Raw genomic sequence first — 19,587 nt, 5'->3', positions numbered from 1 at the left:
TCAAGCCATCTGCTTCAATGAAAGTCGCATTTTATCATTGGAAAGGCCGTTCAAATCCCATAATGTGGCCATAAAGATTTCCAGCGGGCCCTACATACAAACCTCTTTCACCATTCTAAGCTGCCCCGGAATCTCTAGCATTTCAAATGACGTTTGCGCAGATAGATAGGCTGCATTAAAACTGCCTGTTTGTGGAGGGGTTTTGCAACGAGGCCCATCTTCCTTTCCCTATCAAGGGCAATTTCCTGGCGTTGCTGTTGCTTAATTCTAAGTTCTTGCTTCCAGGAAGGCAGACTTACTAAATTTTACTCTGATAGCAGAGCGTTTCTCTTATATGCGTGCATTTTAACCAATATAAAAGCTTCCGTGTTGATAAATGCGTTAAAAGGAAAGGGAGGGACAGGGAGAAAAAACGCCGTTGACACAAGGTTCCCCCCCCCCCGTTTCGGATAAGGTAGGGAGGGGAAGGAAGGCCGTGGAAAGGGATTTCTTTTTAAAATGGGCGCACATTGTTGTAGAGTCAGTAGCGTGCGCTGAGGGGAGCTCTTTCTCTCGGTTGCATTGTGCAGAGCAGGTGCTTGTCCACATTACCATACAGCTGAGGGCACAAAGCGCCAACTGATGCAGGCCTCCCATAATAACAAACTGCCTTAATGACAGCCACGCGAACGACCCACACCGCTCACGTTAAACACACACACGCACACAACACAAAAAGTACGCTCAGAAAAAAAAGGGGGGGAGGCAGAAAGAGACAGCTCAAGGCAGAGGGAGAGAAGGGGAGAAGAAACGAAGTTGGGGCCTCGCTCGTTGCAAGTTCGCCAAGAATTCAGGGGAAAGGGAAAAAGAAAGGGGGGGGGAAGAGGAGATGGAGTGGAGCGAGGGACTGAAAGAAGTTCTTTTGGGGTCTTTAAAAAGCAAGACTGTTTACCCAGCCAATCTTCCCTCGTCCGTCCGTCCCTCCCTCTTCTCCCCCTCTTGGAACTTAACACAAGGCAAGTGTCTTTTCCGGATTGTTTGCAACTGAAAGTCTTCGGGGTTTATTGCGCGTAAGGATCCCGGGGAAAGCGCGCAGGGACTTTTTGGAACCTTCCCATCCAACTCATCGCCCCTGTCTCTGGCTCTAGGATTCCCAAAACTCCATAGCGCAAGCAACCGAGGGTTTAACCGCCTTTGAAAAACCAAGACTGTCCAAGTCACTTTGGGAATCTGACTGCGTCCACGTCTCCCGAATTCTCTTTTCCTTCCCTTGGCCCGTTTCTCCCAAGACGTTATGAAATACAAAAGAGACTTCAAGAGATGCTGATTCCCAGCGGAAGAGACTCTACTGTGCTAGATAGATGCGTTGCACTACAGTTCCCATCGCTTTGGGTCAAGGTGATGGGAATTGTAATCCGACGTCGGAAAGGCTGGAGGGCAGTGAGTGGATTTACGCATCCCTGCAGGCTGCGCTTAAGCAAAGAAGCGAGCAAAAAAAGCTCGGTGCGCGCACGCTAACACATATACACGTTTTTAAGACGCTTCCAAAAACGCAGCGTTTTTCGATGCTTGAAAGGTTTCCTGCCTTTTTCCTATTCAGAGAAGAAAAAACGCGAGCGAGGCTATTGGGAAAGGAGAGCAAGGGTGTGCGTGTGGCTGACGGTTTTTGCGGTTACCAAATTTGCAGGCATGTAAATCAGCGCCCCCTCCCCTTTCAGATTTTGGTGGGAGCTGGAGGGGAGGGGAAGACGAGGGTTGCCCATTTTACAGCTCACTGACCATTTGGTGATCCATTGAGAGGGAGGCTTGGAAAAGTGGTTCCTTTGTGACCGCTCTAGCCAGATTGGGGGGCTGCTCATTTGCATCTCATTAGCCATGCAGGCGGCCGGCGAGATATAAGGCAGGCAGGCGCCCGAACGCAGGCAGATCCTTAGCGCTACAGAGCAAGCCAGCGAGCAAAAAACTAAAAAAAAGAAAGAAAAAAAAACCGAAAAAGAAAGAAAAAGGGAAAAAAAAGGGAATACTTTTACCCCAATCCAGCAGGCAGTTTCAAGGCGAAAGCAAAGCTCACCCATGACTAAAGCGGAGAGCAGACATTAACGCGGGCACCGCCAAGCCATCGACTTTGGAAATCCACGAAGCAATAACATTTTGCCTTGGGGTTTTTTTTGCGCGCGCGGGGGGGGGGGGAAGGCTTGGATTTCTTTTGTTTTTAAAAAAGCAACACATCGATCGGAATTCATTACCAGAAAGTGGCGACCAGCAAAGCTTGGGATTTGAAAACGGCTGCTTGTGCGTAATCGCCAACCCCTCTCCGCAAAACTAAAAACACATGCACGCCAAAACAAAAAACCCGCCACTCTTTGCCTGAAGCCACCGGGAATTATCTTCTCGTCCCCTGAGGGATTTCCAGATCGTTGATTATTTTAATCTGCTTTGGGAAGTCTTTTCTTCGTCCCTGGGAATTAAGTGGCTTTTTCTCTCCTTTGCTTTGGTTGGAGCAAGAGAAACCAAAGCGCCAAGAATTGTATCTGGAAGGGGGAAGCCAAGAGGAGGGTAGTCCTTTTTTCCTTGCGCCTAATTCATCTTTAAACAAGATCTGTCAGTCAACTAAAGGGCGTATCTGAAACGCATCGACGAGGGGGGTCGCAGGGGGAGAAAGAAAGAGACTCCAAACAAATAAATCATCATTCTAATCCCCCTCCGGCCAGGCTCGGAGCGGAGAAACGTCCGGAACCCTCGACTTGACAGAAGCTCGTCTTGGTTTGCCGTTTCTTCCTTTGGAAAGGAAAACCGGGGACAAGAAGGGAAGAAGCCCAGACCACTTCCTTCCCCTTCCCCCCGCTGCCAAAATGGGTGGACGGTCCATGCTGGCTTTAGTCGTCTTTTGCTTGCTTCAGCTTCCCTGTCAGGTAAGCCCTCGGGGCGGTGAGGGGATGCGGAAAGGGGGGCGGAGAGTGCGTGCAGATGGGCTTCTAGCATTCCACCATCCCCAAAAGTTGGCGACTACTCTCTGGGAGTTAATTGGCGGTCTGGCAATGGTCGGGGTGGGTAACGCGTGAGGAGAAGCGTCGGCAACCTGCGCCTGTCCTCCTCCCTCCAGAAATTTTGGAGAGCCGAGTACCGCGTTCCCACTAGAAGCTTTCGCGGTTAGGGAAAAGCGCGGCTCGAGCGCTTCCTTAGGATTCCCGGGTCTGAAATACTCGGGACACGTGCTCTCTCTCTCTCTCCTCCGCGCGTTTCTTCCCCCCCCACCCGCCTCCCACCGTCGGAGCGTCTCGAGGTGCCGGGTGAGCGTTCACCCGGCGCTGCGCCGTGGTCAATTCGGCCCCCGCGCTCGGCTCGGCGGGAGGTTGCCCATTACGCGCGGCGACGCGGATGGTGGTGGTGGCGACGCCTCGGACGAGCGCCGCTGTCCGCTTGCGGCGGCAGAACTTTCAATGATCCATTTGCCCCGCCCCTTCGAGGCGATTCCCGATCCGAGTGCGGCGTTGCCTCTGAACAACCCTCGCTGCTCCAAGCCCCTCTAATCGTATGCCGTTACCCCCCCACTCCCCCGGCCCTTCTCCGCAGGTTTGGACCTCCGGCGTCTTCGAGCTGAAGCTGCAGGAGTTTGTCAATAAGAAGGGACTTCTGGGCAACCGCAACTGCTGCCGAGAGGGCTTGGGCTCCGCCAATCCCGGCGCTTCGGCTGGCTTGCAACAGTGCGACTGCAAAACTTTCTTCCGCGTGTGCCTTAAGCACTACCAAGCTAGCGTGTCCCCAGAGCCGCCTTGCACCTACGGCAGTGCCGTCACGCCGGTTCTTGGAGCCAACTCGTTCAGCGTCCCCGACAGCGCCGCCACCAGCGGCAGCGAACCGTCTTACAGCAACCCCATCCGGTTCCCCTTCGGCTTCACTTGGCCGGTAAGACCGCCCGAGCCTCTGAGGGAGAGGCCTGGGACTGAGGGAGGGGGGAGGCTTGCATGCAAGAGGGTAAACTGGATGTAAGTCTACATCAAATGGACTTTAAAAATGTGTAATCAGGTAGCATTTTGAATGCAGTGGAAGAACCTGTCAATTATTTGATCACAGATATAGATGAGAGCCATCTTTTAATTAGGGAGTTGGTGTTTTCTTGCCAGTGGTAAAAAGTCTAACCATTACTTTGGCACATCTGTATTGGGATAACACTGCTTATAACATGTCTATGGAGATTCTCAGTCATCCAGGTCATGGTTGTCCCAAGGTGCTTTTTCAAGAGGCAACTGGACTTCCTTGTTTTTCTTTACATTTTTTTTCTTTGCATTCTTTCTAAAAGAATGCAAATAACCAGCTGTCTGCAAGGAATATAAATCTTTCCATTCCCCACCACCCAGTCAGAGCTGAAGAAGCTTCTTGGATGAGAAGCGAAATGTCTTCAAAGAAAAACATGAAAGTCCAGTTGCCTCTTGAAAAAACACCTCTGGGACCACTATAATATATACTATATACATTTTACATACATAGACAGACACGGAGACACAGAGCTATAATTTACTAGTGAGGAAATGATCTTGGAATGCCATTCTATCTAGATTAGGAAATGGATGTTCACAATGGAAAATGCATGGTCCAGAAAATCTAGAGAGGATGGATTATTTTTAGTCTTTCCAAAAGCTGGAACACTGTATGGTACTCTTGAATTCACTTAAATGGACAGATTCTGGGTCCAGAACCAAGGGATCCAATTTATTTCAAGTCAAGTCATACAGAAGGAGCTTCCATGAGAGGCTTTTACAAAAACATTGCATGGGTTCAGATGTTATTTGCCTCTGCCACCTCCTGTGCCTTTTTTCCCCTCTTTCCCCATACTTTTCTTCATGCCAAAGGAAAGGAAGTATAAAGGAACAGCTCTGCACCCATTTAAAATGTTAGAAGCCTCTTGTTTGCATGTTTAAAGAGCAGGCAATGGGTTATCACCTAGAACATTATTTTTCCATTGAGGCAACTTTTAAGATGTGTGGACTACATGGCTGCCTGGGGAATTCTGGGAGTTGAAGTTTACACATTTGAAAGTTGCTAAGCTGGAGAAACAATGGTATAATGTTTCAGACTACATTTCCTGCAGTCTGCTGCCATTGGCCTTCCTGGCTATAGTTAATGGGAGTTGAAATCTCAGAATCCTGGATGGTAGACCGGGTTGCCTTCAGTGATGTAATCAAAATGGGTGTCTGTTTTGCAAACATAGAAGTTTTTCCTCATCCTACAAAAAAGTGACCCTTTCTAAAGACCTTCAGTTGGGTGGCTGCTTTCCTGGTGTTTCCTGGAGTAGGGTTACCCTACTGTTGGCTTGGAGGTAGTTCTTACCTATCAGGGACTATGGGTTGTTCTACGGTTCTAACATCTTTCTCTAGATCAGGGGTCTCCAAACTTGACCACTTTAAGACTTATGGACTTCAACTCCCAGAATTCCTCATCCAGCAAAAGTGGCTTATGGACTTGAACTCCCAGAATTCCTCAGCCAGCAAAACTGGCTGAGGAATTCTGGAACTTCAAGTCCACAAGTCTTAAAATGGCCAAGTTTGAGACCCTTGATCTAGATTGTATGGTATGCTGAAATTCTGCCACTGGAAATTCAAAAATTTTGCAGACTGCAATTTGACAGTGGCAAGTTGACAGTTGATCATCACTAGGAGCCACAGCTGATCCATTGAAGGGAATGTTGAAGGCAGGATTGACAGAATATCTGAACATAACCCCATCCCCCTTGTCTGCCTACTGGGAAATACCAAAGTTACTGCCAGTTTGGCCCATCACTCTTCTAGCATCCTTCCCTTCTCCCCCTGCCATCCTCTTCATTAAGGGGGAGGATTGGCAGTCATGGCTGTTCCCAGCCCATCCCCGTTTCCCCTCACTGCTCCATTTTAATACCATATCCTGTATGAACAGGCTGAAAAAACAGGCCAGGAAGCAAGTTTTGAAAAAGTGCTGCCATTTCCTTGAGGGAAAAAAAGGGAGGCCTGAGTTAGGGGATCAGAGAGTCATGCTGGCTGCTATGGCTGTAGTCTCCTGTGATTATATTATTCTGCTGACTGCAGGCCTTCACATTCATTGTTTCTCCCTTCTCTGTATTGTGCAGGGCACTTTCTCTCTCATCATTGAAGCTCTGCACACTGACTCTCCTGATGACCTCAGCACAGGTAAATAATGGTTTTCCCAAGTGGTATATTCAGGAGTCTTCCTTAACCCCTATGTTACCTTCCCATGATGGGAAAACAGTCTGGCACACATGGAAGGCAATGCTTGGGAAGACAACTTTTACACATTTCTTCTACTCTAATTCCCTATTCAATGGGCTTGTCTTCCATTATCTTCAGCCACTTGGCTAGAGGTCAAGCCCAATAGCATTCTGGGGTCTGTTCACATAAACATCTGTCTTCTGCAACATACTTAGAAATAGCCAACCCTTCCCAATGATCTTCTAGGTCTCCAGTGGTACATCACATTTCTTATTTGATGAACTGTGTTGCTATTCCATTTCCTTATCCCACTGTACCCCTCCCTCTTCAGAAAATCCAGAACGTCTCATTAGCCGCCTGGCTACACAGAGACATCTGACTGTTGGGGAAGAATGGTCCAGTGACCTGCATACCAGTGGTCGCACTGACCTCAAGTACTCCTACCGATTTGTGTGTGATGAGCATTACTATGGAGAAGGCTGTTCTGTCTTTTGTCGCCCTCGGGATGATGCCTTTGGCCACTTCACCTGTGATGAACGAGGGGATAAAGTCTGCAATCCAGGCTGGAAGGGGCAATACTGTGGAGACCGTGAGTATCCACAGATGAAAACCTCAATTTTCTTTCTGTTGATTCTGGTTACTCTGCATAAATCCAAACATCTCCTACTCAGTGAGTAATAAGGGAAATGATCCCCTTTTGCCATTGGACAAAATGATGGTGGTTTCCCTTAGGAGATTGTCTGTTCGTGTAGCCCATTTCCATGTCCAAATGCTAAGAAGTAAATCAGTGCAAATAAATTATGTACATAAACACGCTGTGTGTGTGCTCGCACACACACACACACGCACACACACAAAATTATGAATCTACTCATTAAGATATAGGGCAAGGATCAACTACAACACAAATAGCATTTGATCTTGAAATGAGGTAATTAATGCAAAGCAATGATAAAATTATATCAATTATTAATCATATAATTATGTATGAAGACTTCACTTACAAGGGCAAAAGAATAAAGGCCTGTAAAGATATTTTATTATTTTCAAAATTATGATCACAGTCCAGCTAATATTATGTCTTAAGACTGTTTTTAAGGGTGATTTGGAAGAAAGAGACTGACTTTGAAGGAAACTTCTCATTGTTTTAAGAATTGCATTAATTTTATTGAGTTGATTCCTTAAAACAAACATCTGCTTCCAAATTTTCATAGAATACTGAAAAAATCAAGCTGCTATAATGAATAGCAGAGAGATGGTTCAAGATCCAAAATAATTCTTCGTAATTTTGAATGCACAGATATATTAAATATTAATCAGTTTTAATTCCCATGTTTCTTGCTAGGAGACTTGTATTCTCCCACTAAAATCTGAGAATTGCAAGTGCTTAACATCAATGATTCTATTCTTTGAAATTGCAAGTGAAACAATATCTTGGCAAAATGTAGAATCCTATCTTAGGTTAAAAATTTCCTTCATGCACATCAGCCAAATTATGTACAGCAGCTTCTTCAACCTAGTAGCCTCTAGCAGTTTTAGTCCTCAACTTCCATAATTCCCAACCACAATACCATAAGCTGGAGCAGAAATGTTATTCAGCAGGTTCTGACCAGTTCTGGAGAAGCGGAAATTTTGATTAGTTCGGAGAACCAGTAAAAACCACCTCTGATTGGCCCTGCTCCCATCTATTCTCTGCCTCCCAAGTCCCAGCTGATCAGGAGGGAATGGAGATTTTGCAACAACCTTCCCCTGGAGTGGGGAGGGAATGGAGATTTTACAGTATCCTTCCCCTGAAGTGGGGAGGAAATGGAGATTTTACAGTATCCTTCCCCTGCCACGCCCACCAAGCCATGCTATGCCCACCAAGCCATGCCTACAAAACCGGTAATAATTTTTTTTGAATCACACCACTGAGCTGGAGGGTATTACACTGGGAAAGGCTGATACAGAAGACTTGGAAAAGTTGATAGTGTTTTAGAATCCTCATTCCATCTTTCAAAAAGTGAAGAATTTCATATTCTGTCTTGATCAGTAAAATAGTGCCCATTAGGGAATCAGAGTAACAGTCAAATTATTTTACTTGGAGGCCTGGCTGTTCTTTATTACTCAGTGAAGGAAGCAATGTAAAGAAACTCACATACATATTCAAGTGACAATTTAAACAAATTTGCTATAGAATAAGGTTTTTTGAAGACTATAACTTTGTTTTGAGTAAATATAACTACATTTAATGGACATTAAATGAAGTTAGCCACATCATAATCATGATAAAGAGATTCCTCAAGTGGGGATAGGGAGGAGCAAGAGGGCCAGTGCCCCTGCTGCAATTCTTAAACTCCCCAGCTGCTCTTTTCTGCTATGGTAGAAGACCATGAATGGTAGACTAAGCTGAGTCAAATATCAATGCCAAAAATCCAAGTATATAGCGGTGTCTTGTTGGCTTCTTTATATGGGAAAGGAAGATAATGCCATTTTGTCATTTATCTCAGGTGGCAAAATGTCTCCGACAGCCCTGACATTAAAGCTTACAAATCCCTCAAAGGGCTGTATTGTTCATTAATTAATTAGTAATGTAAGCCAAACTGATCCACCTAATTCCCTCTATTATTTATTGATATGTCCAACAAACTGACATGCATCGAAATGGCCATCATAATTTAACAGTCCAATGAATGCATTTATTAGACCATTAGATCATCGAATAAGCACATCAGTGTTCAAGCTTTCAGATTCTGTAGAATTATTCAGTGTTGGATAGTAAAGATACGGGTAAGGTAGTGATGGGGAGAAGAACAGAAAAAAAGTGACAACATTTTCTCCTTTTCTTCATTTTATCTCCCCTTTCCCACCCATTTCCTTCCCTTACTGTCTAGCAAGTAGCTCTGTGGCTTAGTAAATATATTGTTGCAATCTTATATTTGGAAAAGTTACTAAAAACAACAAAAACCTAACTCCCTCCCCTATTTTCTGCACTTGGCATCTTACTATTATTCTAGACTGTCCTCTTCTCTAAAAGACTAAATTAGTCTAGTAAGAAGAAACTAACATAGACTGGCTTGAGAAAGGCCTGGGTGGCAAAAGGTGACACAGGGAAAGCCTCACAGCGGATGTTTATAAAAGGGGAAATCCCCCTTGACCCTTAATTTCAGTGGGTTGTCAGTCATGCCATTCTTAAAAGGGAAAAAAAGTCTTTCTGAAATCAGTTCGTTCTCTAGGCAATTTTATTAAATGTCAATAGCGATACGCAGAAAAGTAGTTAGAAACATATTCCATTAAAGCCAGATCTACTTCCAAGTAACCCGGATTACATTACCCAGAATTCCTGGCTATCTTCTATGCTAGCTGCAGTTTATAAGGGTCACATCTCAAAACATCTGGAGGGCATCAGGTGGCCTAACCTTGAACTAGACCCTCTTCATTCAAAGTCACACACTGGCTGCATTACAGGGACATAATTGTAAATATAAATATCCGGGAAGCTGAACAAGTAAGCACTCATATACTTAACTAGCCAGAGTGGATCATAAATAACATGGAAAACAGCCAGCGGCAATACTGGCCAGAGTCCAAGAAATTGCATGATTAATTCTTATTCTCAAGAGGTTTTAGGTTTGTGCTTCTTAGCAGAGTTAAGTAATGTTGGTATTTGGACTTAATGGAATTTGCGCCTCCTCCCAGTTTAGTTCTTTATTATAATTTCATTAATTTTTAGATATGTCCAGCCAGCCCTAATCAATTTGGAGCTATCCTTATGCTTTAAAAAAAAACCCTTCACTTTTGAATTCACAGATTTTCCTAAATAGATTATGATTTAGCATGAAATCTTCCATTCTTTTATGAGAAACAAGTATCTTTCCTTCTGGATGTTCCTTGGGTTTAAAGTTGCTTGATACTTTGCCTGGTGGGAGAGTGTTTAAAACTAGTGGTAAAGTCAAGGCAGGAAAAAAAAATTCACTGGAAATATATAATTTTTACTGTATGCCTCAAGTAACTGTCTAAATTCGGGCCATTATGTTAAGCCATGGCCAGTGTGATTGGCCCCATTGAGAATTAGTATAGAATACCTACTTAATTACTGGTCTAGGAATATGTTGGCCTTGAGCTCCTGGAGGAAATACAACAAATAAAACACTTACGACTTCATAGGCCCCACATCTTACTGGAGTCGTGCAGAGATTGGAAGGGGAATTTCAACTGGATGAAGCTTTGACCAAAATACTTTGGCAAAAACACTGAATTGAAATATCTCTCTTCAAAGTGATGAATCAAAACAGTTGGCCATTTTAGTCTAGACTCTGAAAAGGCCTGCTCTGTTAATGTGGAGGCCCATTTCCAATGGATGGAAGCAGCCAGCTGAATTGAATTGGCCTAGTTGGATGCTTCCATTTGATCTGTCCAAGTGGAGTCATTTGATTTTCCCAGTAAGGGTGCTGCCTTAAGAAGCTGCTTTGCACTGGCCCAAAAATCTAGTCTTTGGCAGGAGGGCCACCATGGTTCTGATTTTCTTATGGGTCAAGTTAGTAAGAAAAACCCCAGGTGACATGATCCCCAATGCATGATCCCCCTTTAATTAGATTATCATTATTTAGGGAAGGAGATGAGAAATAAGATATGGTTGGCAGCCTTTGGAAAGAAAAAGAAAAACCCTTCCTGCTTTTCTTTCCAAAACATTCTGAACCTTGTGAGCAAGTTGTTAGAATGCATGGTGCATTTACTTGGTGAGGTTGGGGAGAGGGAAATGATGTCAACCCAAAAGCCTGTCCCAAAATTGGCAGGCTTGTCTCGTCCACACACTTGCCCCATTCATTCCTTCTCTCTCTCCCCCCCCCCCCTTAACAATCTGATGATCAGTCCCGTTCTTCTTCATCTTCTGTTTCTCCTTCTGTGCTTGTCATTGTCTCTGGCTTGCTTTGTGGGGTTAAAACTCACAGTGCCTGCTTAATGAGTTCCATAACCAGGCAAAGTAATGAGCAGAAGTCTTCCCTCCCCGCCCTGCTCCCATCCTCCCTCCTGCTGGCCTGCTTACCTCCTTCCTATGTCTGTGTTCTTCAGGCTCCACTCCCCCTCCTTCCTTTGGGGGTGTGTGTGAAAGAACTTTAGACTTAATTATTTGAATAAGAAAAAACCCTTCCCCTTTGCCCAGAAATCATGCGCGTGCCATAGATTAGATCTGGGTAGGGATAGGCTGATGAGAAAGCACATCTTGGCTCTGATTGGCTGTAAGGAGTTGGGGTATTGTTGCAGTGGGGCAGCTGCTGGGAGAGAATAGACAATGGAGCAGCTGTCCCGGCTGGCACCCTGCACACCAGCTGTCTATCCTTATCTGTGCATGCTCTCTCTCTCCCTCTCTCCCTCCCTCTCTCCCTCCCTCTCTCTTACACTTGCTGAGGATGCCGAGGATACCAAGAGGAGGAGCTCTGGTATTGAATAGGATGTGGGGGGGAAATAGGACTTCTGACCCTTACTGGGAAGAAAAGGCGGATGGGATTTTGTGCAGGATTTTGTGCGGAAAGGAGTCATTGTGTGCTCTCTTTTGTTTGTGTGCAACTGCATTAAAGGGAATGTTCATTCCTAGTGATAAGTAAAGCCCCCTGTTACAAAAGCACGACCACTACTCTTAGAAGCTCTGAAGATTCATTTAGATGCTGTCACCAACTCGACTGTCATGAAAAAGAATTTGACTTAAGCTCACAAGGCTCCGAAAGGCTTATGGATATATTTTGGTTTCTTTGTGTTTTTCAGCAATTTGCTTGCCAGGCTGTGATGACCAGCATGGATTCTGTGACAAGCCTGGGGAATGCAAGTAAGTTTCCAGACCTCTCTTTCTCCTGCTCTTGCTCCATCCTTCTGCCTGCAAACTTGATTTGGGAATCCCAGATTTGATTATATTCAGGCCTGCTTTACTTCTTAACCTAATGTCCGTGTAAGTCAAATAAGAGGGAGACAAAGCACCACTCCAGAATTTATGGATATTTGGAAGAAGTTGAATGGGGCTTAGTGTCTAGTAGGAGCACATTAACTTTAAAATATAATGGATGCACTGTGCCTTGTACCGAGCCTTTTGAAATCATGGAATAATTATAATTAATTTGATGGAATGATTAGATGGTGGTTTATGGGTGTGATTACTGGAATAACTGAATCAAAAGGAGAATAGGTGTGTTTTGGTTTGGAGCAAGGAGACGTCTATGCCTCTCTGATGAACTATAAAAATATGTGGCCCTTGGGAAATCAATTTCTCCGTCAGCATAATCGTCTTTGCAGAGTTAATGTGGAGATTAAATGGAATTAGCATCCTTAGCGTCTTGGAAGAAGAGTGATTTATAAAAGTGATGGTTAATAAATCAAGGCTACCAGCAGAAGGAACTTGAACTCAGGAATAAGGACAACAAAAATCAAAGAGATTAGCTTGTTCACCTATCTAAAAAGTATTTCAGGTAGCGAAAAAGCTTCTGAGCTTAATAAGACCAATAATGTTGGACGAAGTACATTACTTAGAAGTTTGATTTTTGTTTAGTTTTAATCTAAATAATTTTCAGTTTGTGACAGAAGTCCTTGTACTAAAATTATTTAAAATTTGTTTTCACAGGTGCCGTGTTGGTTGGCAAGGGCGTTACTGTGATGAATGCATCCGATACCCAGGTTGTCTTCATGGTACCTGTCAACAACCTTGGCAGTGCAATTGTCAGGAAGGTTGGGGCGGTCTTTTTTGTAACCAGGGTAAGTTCTATTGTTTGTAACTTTTATACAGCCAGTTTTCTTAGGCTCGTATCTCTCTCAAACTAAACTTAGATAACGTCCTTACAGAGACACACAGGTAACCTTCTGGTAACCTTTTTTGTCTGTAACTTCTCCTGCAGATCTAAATTACTGTACACACCATAAGCCTTGCAAAAATGCCGCCACTTGTACCAACACGGGCCAAGGAAGTTATACCTGTTCTTGCCGTCCTGGTTACACGGGTTCCAATTGTGAGATTGAAATCAATGAATGTGATGTCAGCCCTTGCAAGAACGGGGGAAGTTGTACTGTAAGTTAACACTACTGCTACAACTAGCCTGAAAAGAAGGTTTTGTCCCAATTGTTAAGTTACATAGTAAAGATTGCTAAAGAGGGTGGGTCTTTCTTCCAACAGGACCTTGAGAACAGCTACTCCTGTACCTGTCCACCTGGTTTTTATGGTAAAAACTGCGAGCTGGGTGCAATGACGTGTGCCGATGGGCCTTGCTTCAATGGAGGACGATGTACAGACAATCCTGAAGGTGGATATAGTTGTCGTTGCCCTGTGGGTTACTCTGGATTCAACTGCGAAAAGAAAATTGACTATTGCAGCTCCAGTCCTTGTGCTAATGGTAAGCCAAACCGGTACCTGTATTTGATCACCCATTCACGTTAATGGCCATTTTGCCCTAAACATCCATGGGAAGTGAATGACCTTCCTGCTGCAGTTCACTTAACTTCTAAGGGAAGAGAGTAAACTTCTCACTGCAGTTCCCTTGACATGCTATAATGAGATGCCTTGATTTAATGGAGGAAGAGAGAGGGATCCAAGCAGCGCTGAAGTTTGCTGAACCACACTGGTTTCTGTGGGAGAGAAGCGACAGTTTGTGAGTGCGTGGTCTTCAGAGTAAGCCTGACACTCTTCAGTGATTTTTAAACAATTCTGAAGGTGTTGTGCAGCTTTTTATAAAACCGTGAAACTGATAAGAACACAAAAAGACACCAACTCAATTTTCCCCTCCCGTTTGGAGAAATTTTACTTTGGCATTTCGTACGGAGAAGAAGGGCGCGTTTAATATGAATGGCATTTCCGCAATAACATTTCTCAGAAGTTTTATCCGCCTTGCTCAGCTTCCTCTAGTCATGTTGGCTTTCAATTCTTATAATTCCCCCAGTTCAGCCACCATTGAGCCTGCTGGCTGAGGGATTATGGAAAATGAGGTTCAACATAGCGAGAGGACATCAGATTCAAGAAGACTGAGTTATATGTCAGGTTTTTTCCTTCCTCCTTGAAAAAAAGAGGGTATACCCCTCTTTAGCAAAAATGCAGTCCTTATAAACATGGTGCCTAATGCCACCCAATCCTCACATGATGCCTACTAGAGGTGTTGAAGTCTCAGTCCATCTGATTGGTGATGAAACTGACTGTCACTTGATCTTGAAGTACCGGGCTCAATGATACTGACTTGATGAGTCAGTTTATCCTTTTCAATTAAAGCAGGTAGTAACAATATTTTCTTGAATGCTCCACTTTAATCTATGGGTGAAAAGTTCATATTTGGGACTTTTCCCAAGGTGCTTTTGGTCTTTCCCAAAGGAGATTTTTCCGAAAGGCAATTAGATTTCCTCTCTCCCCACCTTTGTTTCGTTTCTCATCCAAGAACTGAAGAAGCTTCCTGGATGAGAAGTAAAATACTTTCAAAGGAAAAAAACAACAACAAGTCCAGTTGCCTTTGGAAAAAGCACCTTTAGAATAACTGTGACCTGGATGATTGAAAATCTCTACAGACAGTTGCCCTTTCCCCACAGGTTTGCTGGGGGGGTTCTCTTAGGAAATAGTCATATCTGGGAAGAACAGAATCCCACTCTCTGCCTTTAGGAAGTGCTTGAGACTTTGAGACCTGAACCCAAAGCTTATCGAGAAAGCTGCATTCCCTTCTCTTTGCTTAGAGATGCAGCAAAGAGGGAGGCTCAAGCTACTTCAGTCAGAGTATTTGGAAGGAATACTGTGTGCTGATAACATTTATGATGCCTTCTATAAGGAAAAGGTTAGCTTTTTCACGGGGCCGTGCTCTCCCACCCTTCATGGGATGGTTGTGCAAAATAAGGCACTTGACTAGGATTTGGTGTTCCACACCAAGGCAGTTGATAGGAAGTACTTTATCCATTTTCAGCAGTGGATCCCATTTAGGCTAAATGTAGTCTTGGAATTAGTTAACTGACTGAATTAGCCTCTTTTTAATGTTCCCATAATACATTAAGCCCCACTTCAATTAGTTTAATTAAAGTTGGCCGGGGGGGGGGGGGCATGGTGTAGAAAACAAGAAATTGGGGTGGGAAAAATAATCTTACTTTTGCAATGTTTAGGGAGATTTCATTTGTTTATTTCATGTATCAAAAAAACATCTTTTCTGTTGTGTACAAAAATAGCCTGAGGTGGCCCAGCTCAGAATATGTGCTTCCACATTGGTTCTGTGGTGTACTTAAAATAACCTGAAGGCTTTTATTCTGTTTTAAAGCTGTTGGTCACTTATTTTGCTCTTAGCTGCTTGGACAATATTATGCTAATCAAATATAAACCCCCACAACATTTAAAAGCAGCCAGATAAGTGACCTGATTTTTAAATACTCGAAACACCCATTCATTAGAGTAGGGGGGTGGAACTGTGGCCCTTTTATGATTTGTGGATTACAATTCTCAGAATTCCTAAGCCAGCATGGCTGCCTCAAGAATTCTGGAAGTTGAAGGCTAGAAGTCATAAAAGGGCCACAATTCCTCACCTCTGCATTAGAGTAATAGAAGACTGCCTTTAAAATAGTGATAAAAATATCCAGACTGACAAGTAATATGACAGGTAATATGATTGCCTAGAACAGTGTTTCTCAACCTTGACAACTTGAAGATGTCTGGACTTCAACTCCCAGAATTCTCCAGCCAGGGAATTCTGGGAGTTGAAGTCCAGACATCTTCAAGTTGCCAAGGTTGAGAAACACTGGCCTAGAAGAATGTGCCATCAATTCATTCATTCCTGTTATGTTCTTATGAAAATTAACTATATTATGCCAACAGTAAAAAGCTCTATAGCAATGAACTCTGAGGTACTGAGTTTGTAAATCCTGGTCTTCTTGAATCCATAAAATTGTTTGGATGATCTTCCTTGAATGGTGCCTGTTTCTTATTCTTTGTAGGCTTGTTGTAAATAAGCAGTATCCTGGGTAGATATAATAGATCAATAGCATTGTCAGTTCCTATGACTAGTTCCTCCTATTTATCATTGCCCTCTCCAAACCTTTTCAGGAGCTCAGTGTGTGGATCTTATGAATTCCTACATATGCCAATGTCAAGCTGGCTTCACTGGAAGACACTGTGATGACAACATGGATGATTGTGCCTCATTTCCTTGCTTAAATGGAGGGACCTGTCAAGATGGAGTCAATGACTATTCCTGCACCTGCCCTCCGGGATACAATGGAAAGAACTGTAGCACTCCTGTCAGCAAATGTGAGCATGATCCCTGCCACAATGGGGCTACTTGCCACGAAAGAAACAACCGTTACGTTTGTGAATGTGCACGTAGTTATGGGGGCCTCAACTGCCAGTTCTTGCTTCCTGAACCCCCTCAAGGGGCAGTCATTGTTGACATCACCGAGCAGTACACAGAACGTCAGAGCTCCCAGTTTCCTTGGATTGCAGTGTGTGCTGGAATTATCCTGGTCCTTATGCTGTTGCTGGGCTGCGCTGCCATCGTAGTCTGTTTTCGCCTCAAAACACAAAAGCAGCACCCTCAGCAAGATGCCTGTAGGAGTGAAGTTGAGACCATGAACAACCTGGCCAACTGTCAGCGAGAGAAGGACATCTCCATAAGTGTCATTGGTGCCACCCAGATTAAGAATACGAACAAGAAAATAGACTTCCACAGCGAAAATGCTGACAAAAATGGCTACAAAGTCAGATACCCGTCAGTGGATTACAATTTAGTCCATGACCTCAAGCATGAGGACACTGTTAAAGAGGATCATGGGAGATGTGAAGCTAAGGGGGAAACATATGATTTGGAAGCAGAGGAGAAAAAAACAGTACAGCCCAAAAGGTATGGGAGTGTTAGAGGAGTGTGGTTAAATGGGTCAGGTTTTTAATTTGCCAAAAGTTGAGGGTGTATTGAAATTTGTCGCGAAACCAACCTCATCTGAAATTTTCTCTTTGCAGTGAAACATCTGAAAGGAAACGGCCAGAATCGGTATATTCCACTTCAAAAGACACAAAGTACCAGTCAGTGTATGTCATATCAGAAGAGAAAGATGAATGCATCATAGCAACGGAGGTAGATATATTCTCTCCCAGGCTCAAAACCTGTCACCATTGCACTAATGCACCATTTCCTCTGATGCAGTTCAGTTTGTTCAATGGAAGCCCTAATGATGGTTTATCTGCTTTGTAGGATGAGTTAGTAGGGTAATTTCAAAATTACGGCCCATGAAATTATAAATCTTCCCCATAATAATATGCGGTATTGTCATCCCATCAATAGCCATTGGTGGGTGGATTCCAATCTTCCAGTTCAGTCCAATAAAATGCATTAGTCACCCTGCCCATGCAGAAATGTGGGTGGGTGGGAAATAAAACCACTTTCCTTAAAATGCCTCACCTAGGGGAGATATTTGATTCTCCTAATGATCAAGTCAATTACCTTTTTATGCCTTAATGGGTATCCTTGGATTGTTTTTTCACCCTGTCTCTCTTGAATTCTTGCAGGTGTAAAAAAAAAAGATGACATGGCAAAATTGTTGTTTTGAAACAATTTTCAAAGGTGATATGCCCCAATGAATGCTGCTGAACAAGAAAAGGGAGAAAGATTCCTTCACTGACTGCTGCTGAGAAACTAAATTCAGACTGAGCTGGTTCTCTACTGAAGTTAGCAAAAGGGACTGCAAATAATACATGACGGACACTAGGTCAGGCTCTGTGTTCAAAGATACCTGTTGCACTGCCTTTTATGAAGATTTATCATTGCACTATGGTCAGTTGATTTTTCCCCCTATATGTATTTAAATGAACGGACTGAATTCCTACACAAGAAGTGTGCACTGCCTGGAGTGTGTATTTTGGATTCTATGAGCCAGTTGATTCTTGAGATACAGACACTGCCTTTACTGTCCCTTTTTTATACTAAAAATGTGTTTTTATTAGGTGGGGAAAAGAAAGTGTGTTATTTTTTTTAATCTGTAAAAATTATTTTCAGGATATTTGTAAAGCTGGGGTATTTTGTGATTTTTTGGGGGGGATAATTTAATTTTTTTGGTAAATATGTACAAAGGCACTTCGGGTCTATGTGACTTTTTTTGTATATAATGTATTTATGAAACATTGTGCAAAATGTTATTTGAGGTTTTTTTTACTGTTTTTGTTAATAAAGAAATTCATTTTAAAAATATTTTTCCAAAATAAATATTATTAATGATATCCAAGGCATATGCTTTTCTTGGTTTTTTTTGCGAAACACTTCTGCACATTCACCGTTGAGAAGCTGCTATTGGTACATTAGCAACATCAAGGAAAACAATGTTGGCAGTGTATGTGTCAGGCGTGAAAGATCAGGTCCATATGTGAAGGTCTAATTAAATTGATATATTGCTAATCATGACTGCACAGGAACTAACAGCACCTGCTTGGGCTTAGATAAATATCAACGGAATTCAAGGGAGATTGGGCTTAGTTGATTATGACTATGTAGAGATTCTAGGCTGATCCCTCTTTTGACTCCACCCCCAGATTCTGCCATTCTTTCTCTACTGTTTGAAATTCCATGTTTTGTTACTAATTAATTTTACAACTTAAAAGGCCTTAGCAGTAGGGGCCCTGGAGAGATCAGCTGTGTAGTACAATCAAAGCCTTATAGTTTTGTGCTTCCATAGGACAGTAATCAACAGAAAAGCAAAGCAAGGTGCAGGCCTATAATAGAAGTATTGTGTCATTGAGAAAGAGCAAACTGAGATTCAGCATTGGGTTGGTTAGATCAGTTTTATAAATAATATGAATAGTTTCTCACATTTAAATGAGGATTATGGGCCAAAAAGCACATAAAGCACTGAGCAGAAGGTTGGATTAAATGACCTCTATGGCTCTTTCCAAATTCTATGATTTTATTACTGTTTATACTAGCATTCAATTAGAACTGTTTCAGGTTTATGGTGGTAGAACGTGAACACTTGCTTATACTTGGAACATAGCTATCCTATTTATTCACTGTGTAGAAAATATTTTAAAAAACCTTGGGCTTTGGGGGTTTACCTGCAAAAACGCTGAGTACCAGGGGTGGCTGCTGGGGATCCACAGGGGTTCGGGAAAACCTCTTTTAAGATTCTGTGCAGTTCAGAGAACCCCCAAATCCCACTCCTGGCCAGCTCCTCCCACCCTGCCCTCCCCCCCAGGAATCCCGACGCAGCCTGTTTTGGATGCAGGGAAGTGCAGGGCGCGCACGGAGACTTGGGAAAAGCAAAAAATGGGTCTACAGGAAATTTGGGAAGGCCAGAAATGGGCCTGTTTCAAGCCTCCAGAAACTGAGGGGGCTGTTTTTGCCCTCCTGGAAGCTCGAGGAATGCCTATAGAACCTGGAGAGGTCAAAAATCCCCCCCCCCCCGGGGTGCAGGAACTGAATAGGCCATGCTCACTATAGCCATGCCCACCCAG

General features: G+C 43.4%; 1 protein-coding gene across 1 annotated transcript; it reads left to right on the top strand.

Annotated features, from left to right (window-relative positions):
• The first annotated feature begins 1,978 nt into the window (after positions 1–1,978).
• DLL1 (delta like canonical Notch ligand 1) lies at positions 1,979–18,279 on the top strand. Its single transcript, XM_032214973.1, has 11 exons — positions 1,979–2,891; positions 3,553–3,885; positions 6,080–6,140; positions 6,511–6,768; positions 11,922–11,982; positions 12,769–12,899; positions 13,040–13,209; positions 13,315–13,531; positions 16,198–16,990; positions 17,107–17,221; positions 17,653–18,279. Exons 1-11 carry the CDS (start codon positions 2,832–2,834, stop codon positions 17,656–17,658), a joined length of 2,205 nt encoding a protein of 734 aa, XP_032070864.1. The 5' UTR covers positions 1,979–2,831; the 3' UTR covers positions 17,659–18,279.
• The last annotated feature ends 1,308 nt before the right edge of the window (positions 18,280–19,587 follow it).

The sequence above is a fragment of the Thamnophis elegans genome, chromosome 4 (assembly GCF_009769535.1).
Source record: "Thamnophis elegans isolate rThaEle1 chromosome 4, rThaEle1.pri, whole genome shotgun sequence".
Lineage (NCBI taxonomy): Eukaryota > Metazoa > Chordata > Lepidosauria > Squamata > Colubridae > Thamnophis > Thamnophis elegans.
The sequence above is the reverse complement of the archived record's forward strand: the minus strand, read 5'-3'. Positions and strand labels throughout refer to the sequence as shown.

What these genes read in the sequence shown, in the direction of transcription:
- DLL1 (XM_032214973.1), top strand. Translation starts at nt 2,832, where the DNA reads ATGGGTGGACGGTCCATGCTGGCTTTAGTCGTCTTTTGCTTGCTTCAG. An exon ending in CCTTCGGCTTCACTTGGCCG is followed by an intron (nt 3,886 to 6,079) that starts GTAAGACCGCCC and finishes TGTATTGTGCAG; the next exon opens with GGCACTTTCTCTCTCATCAT. An exon ending in CGGTCTTTTTTGTAACCAGG is followed by an intron (nt 12,900 to 13,039) that starts GTAAGTTCTATT and finishes CTTCTCCTGCAG; the next exon opens with ATCTAAATTACTGTACACAC.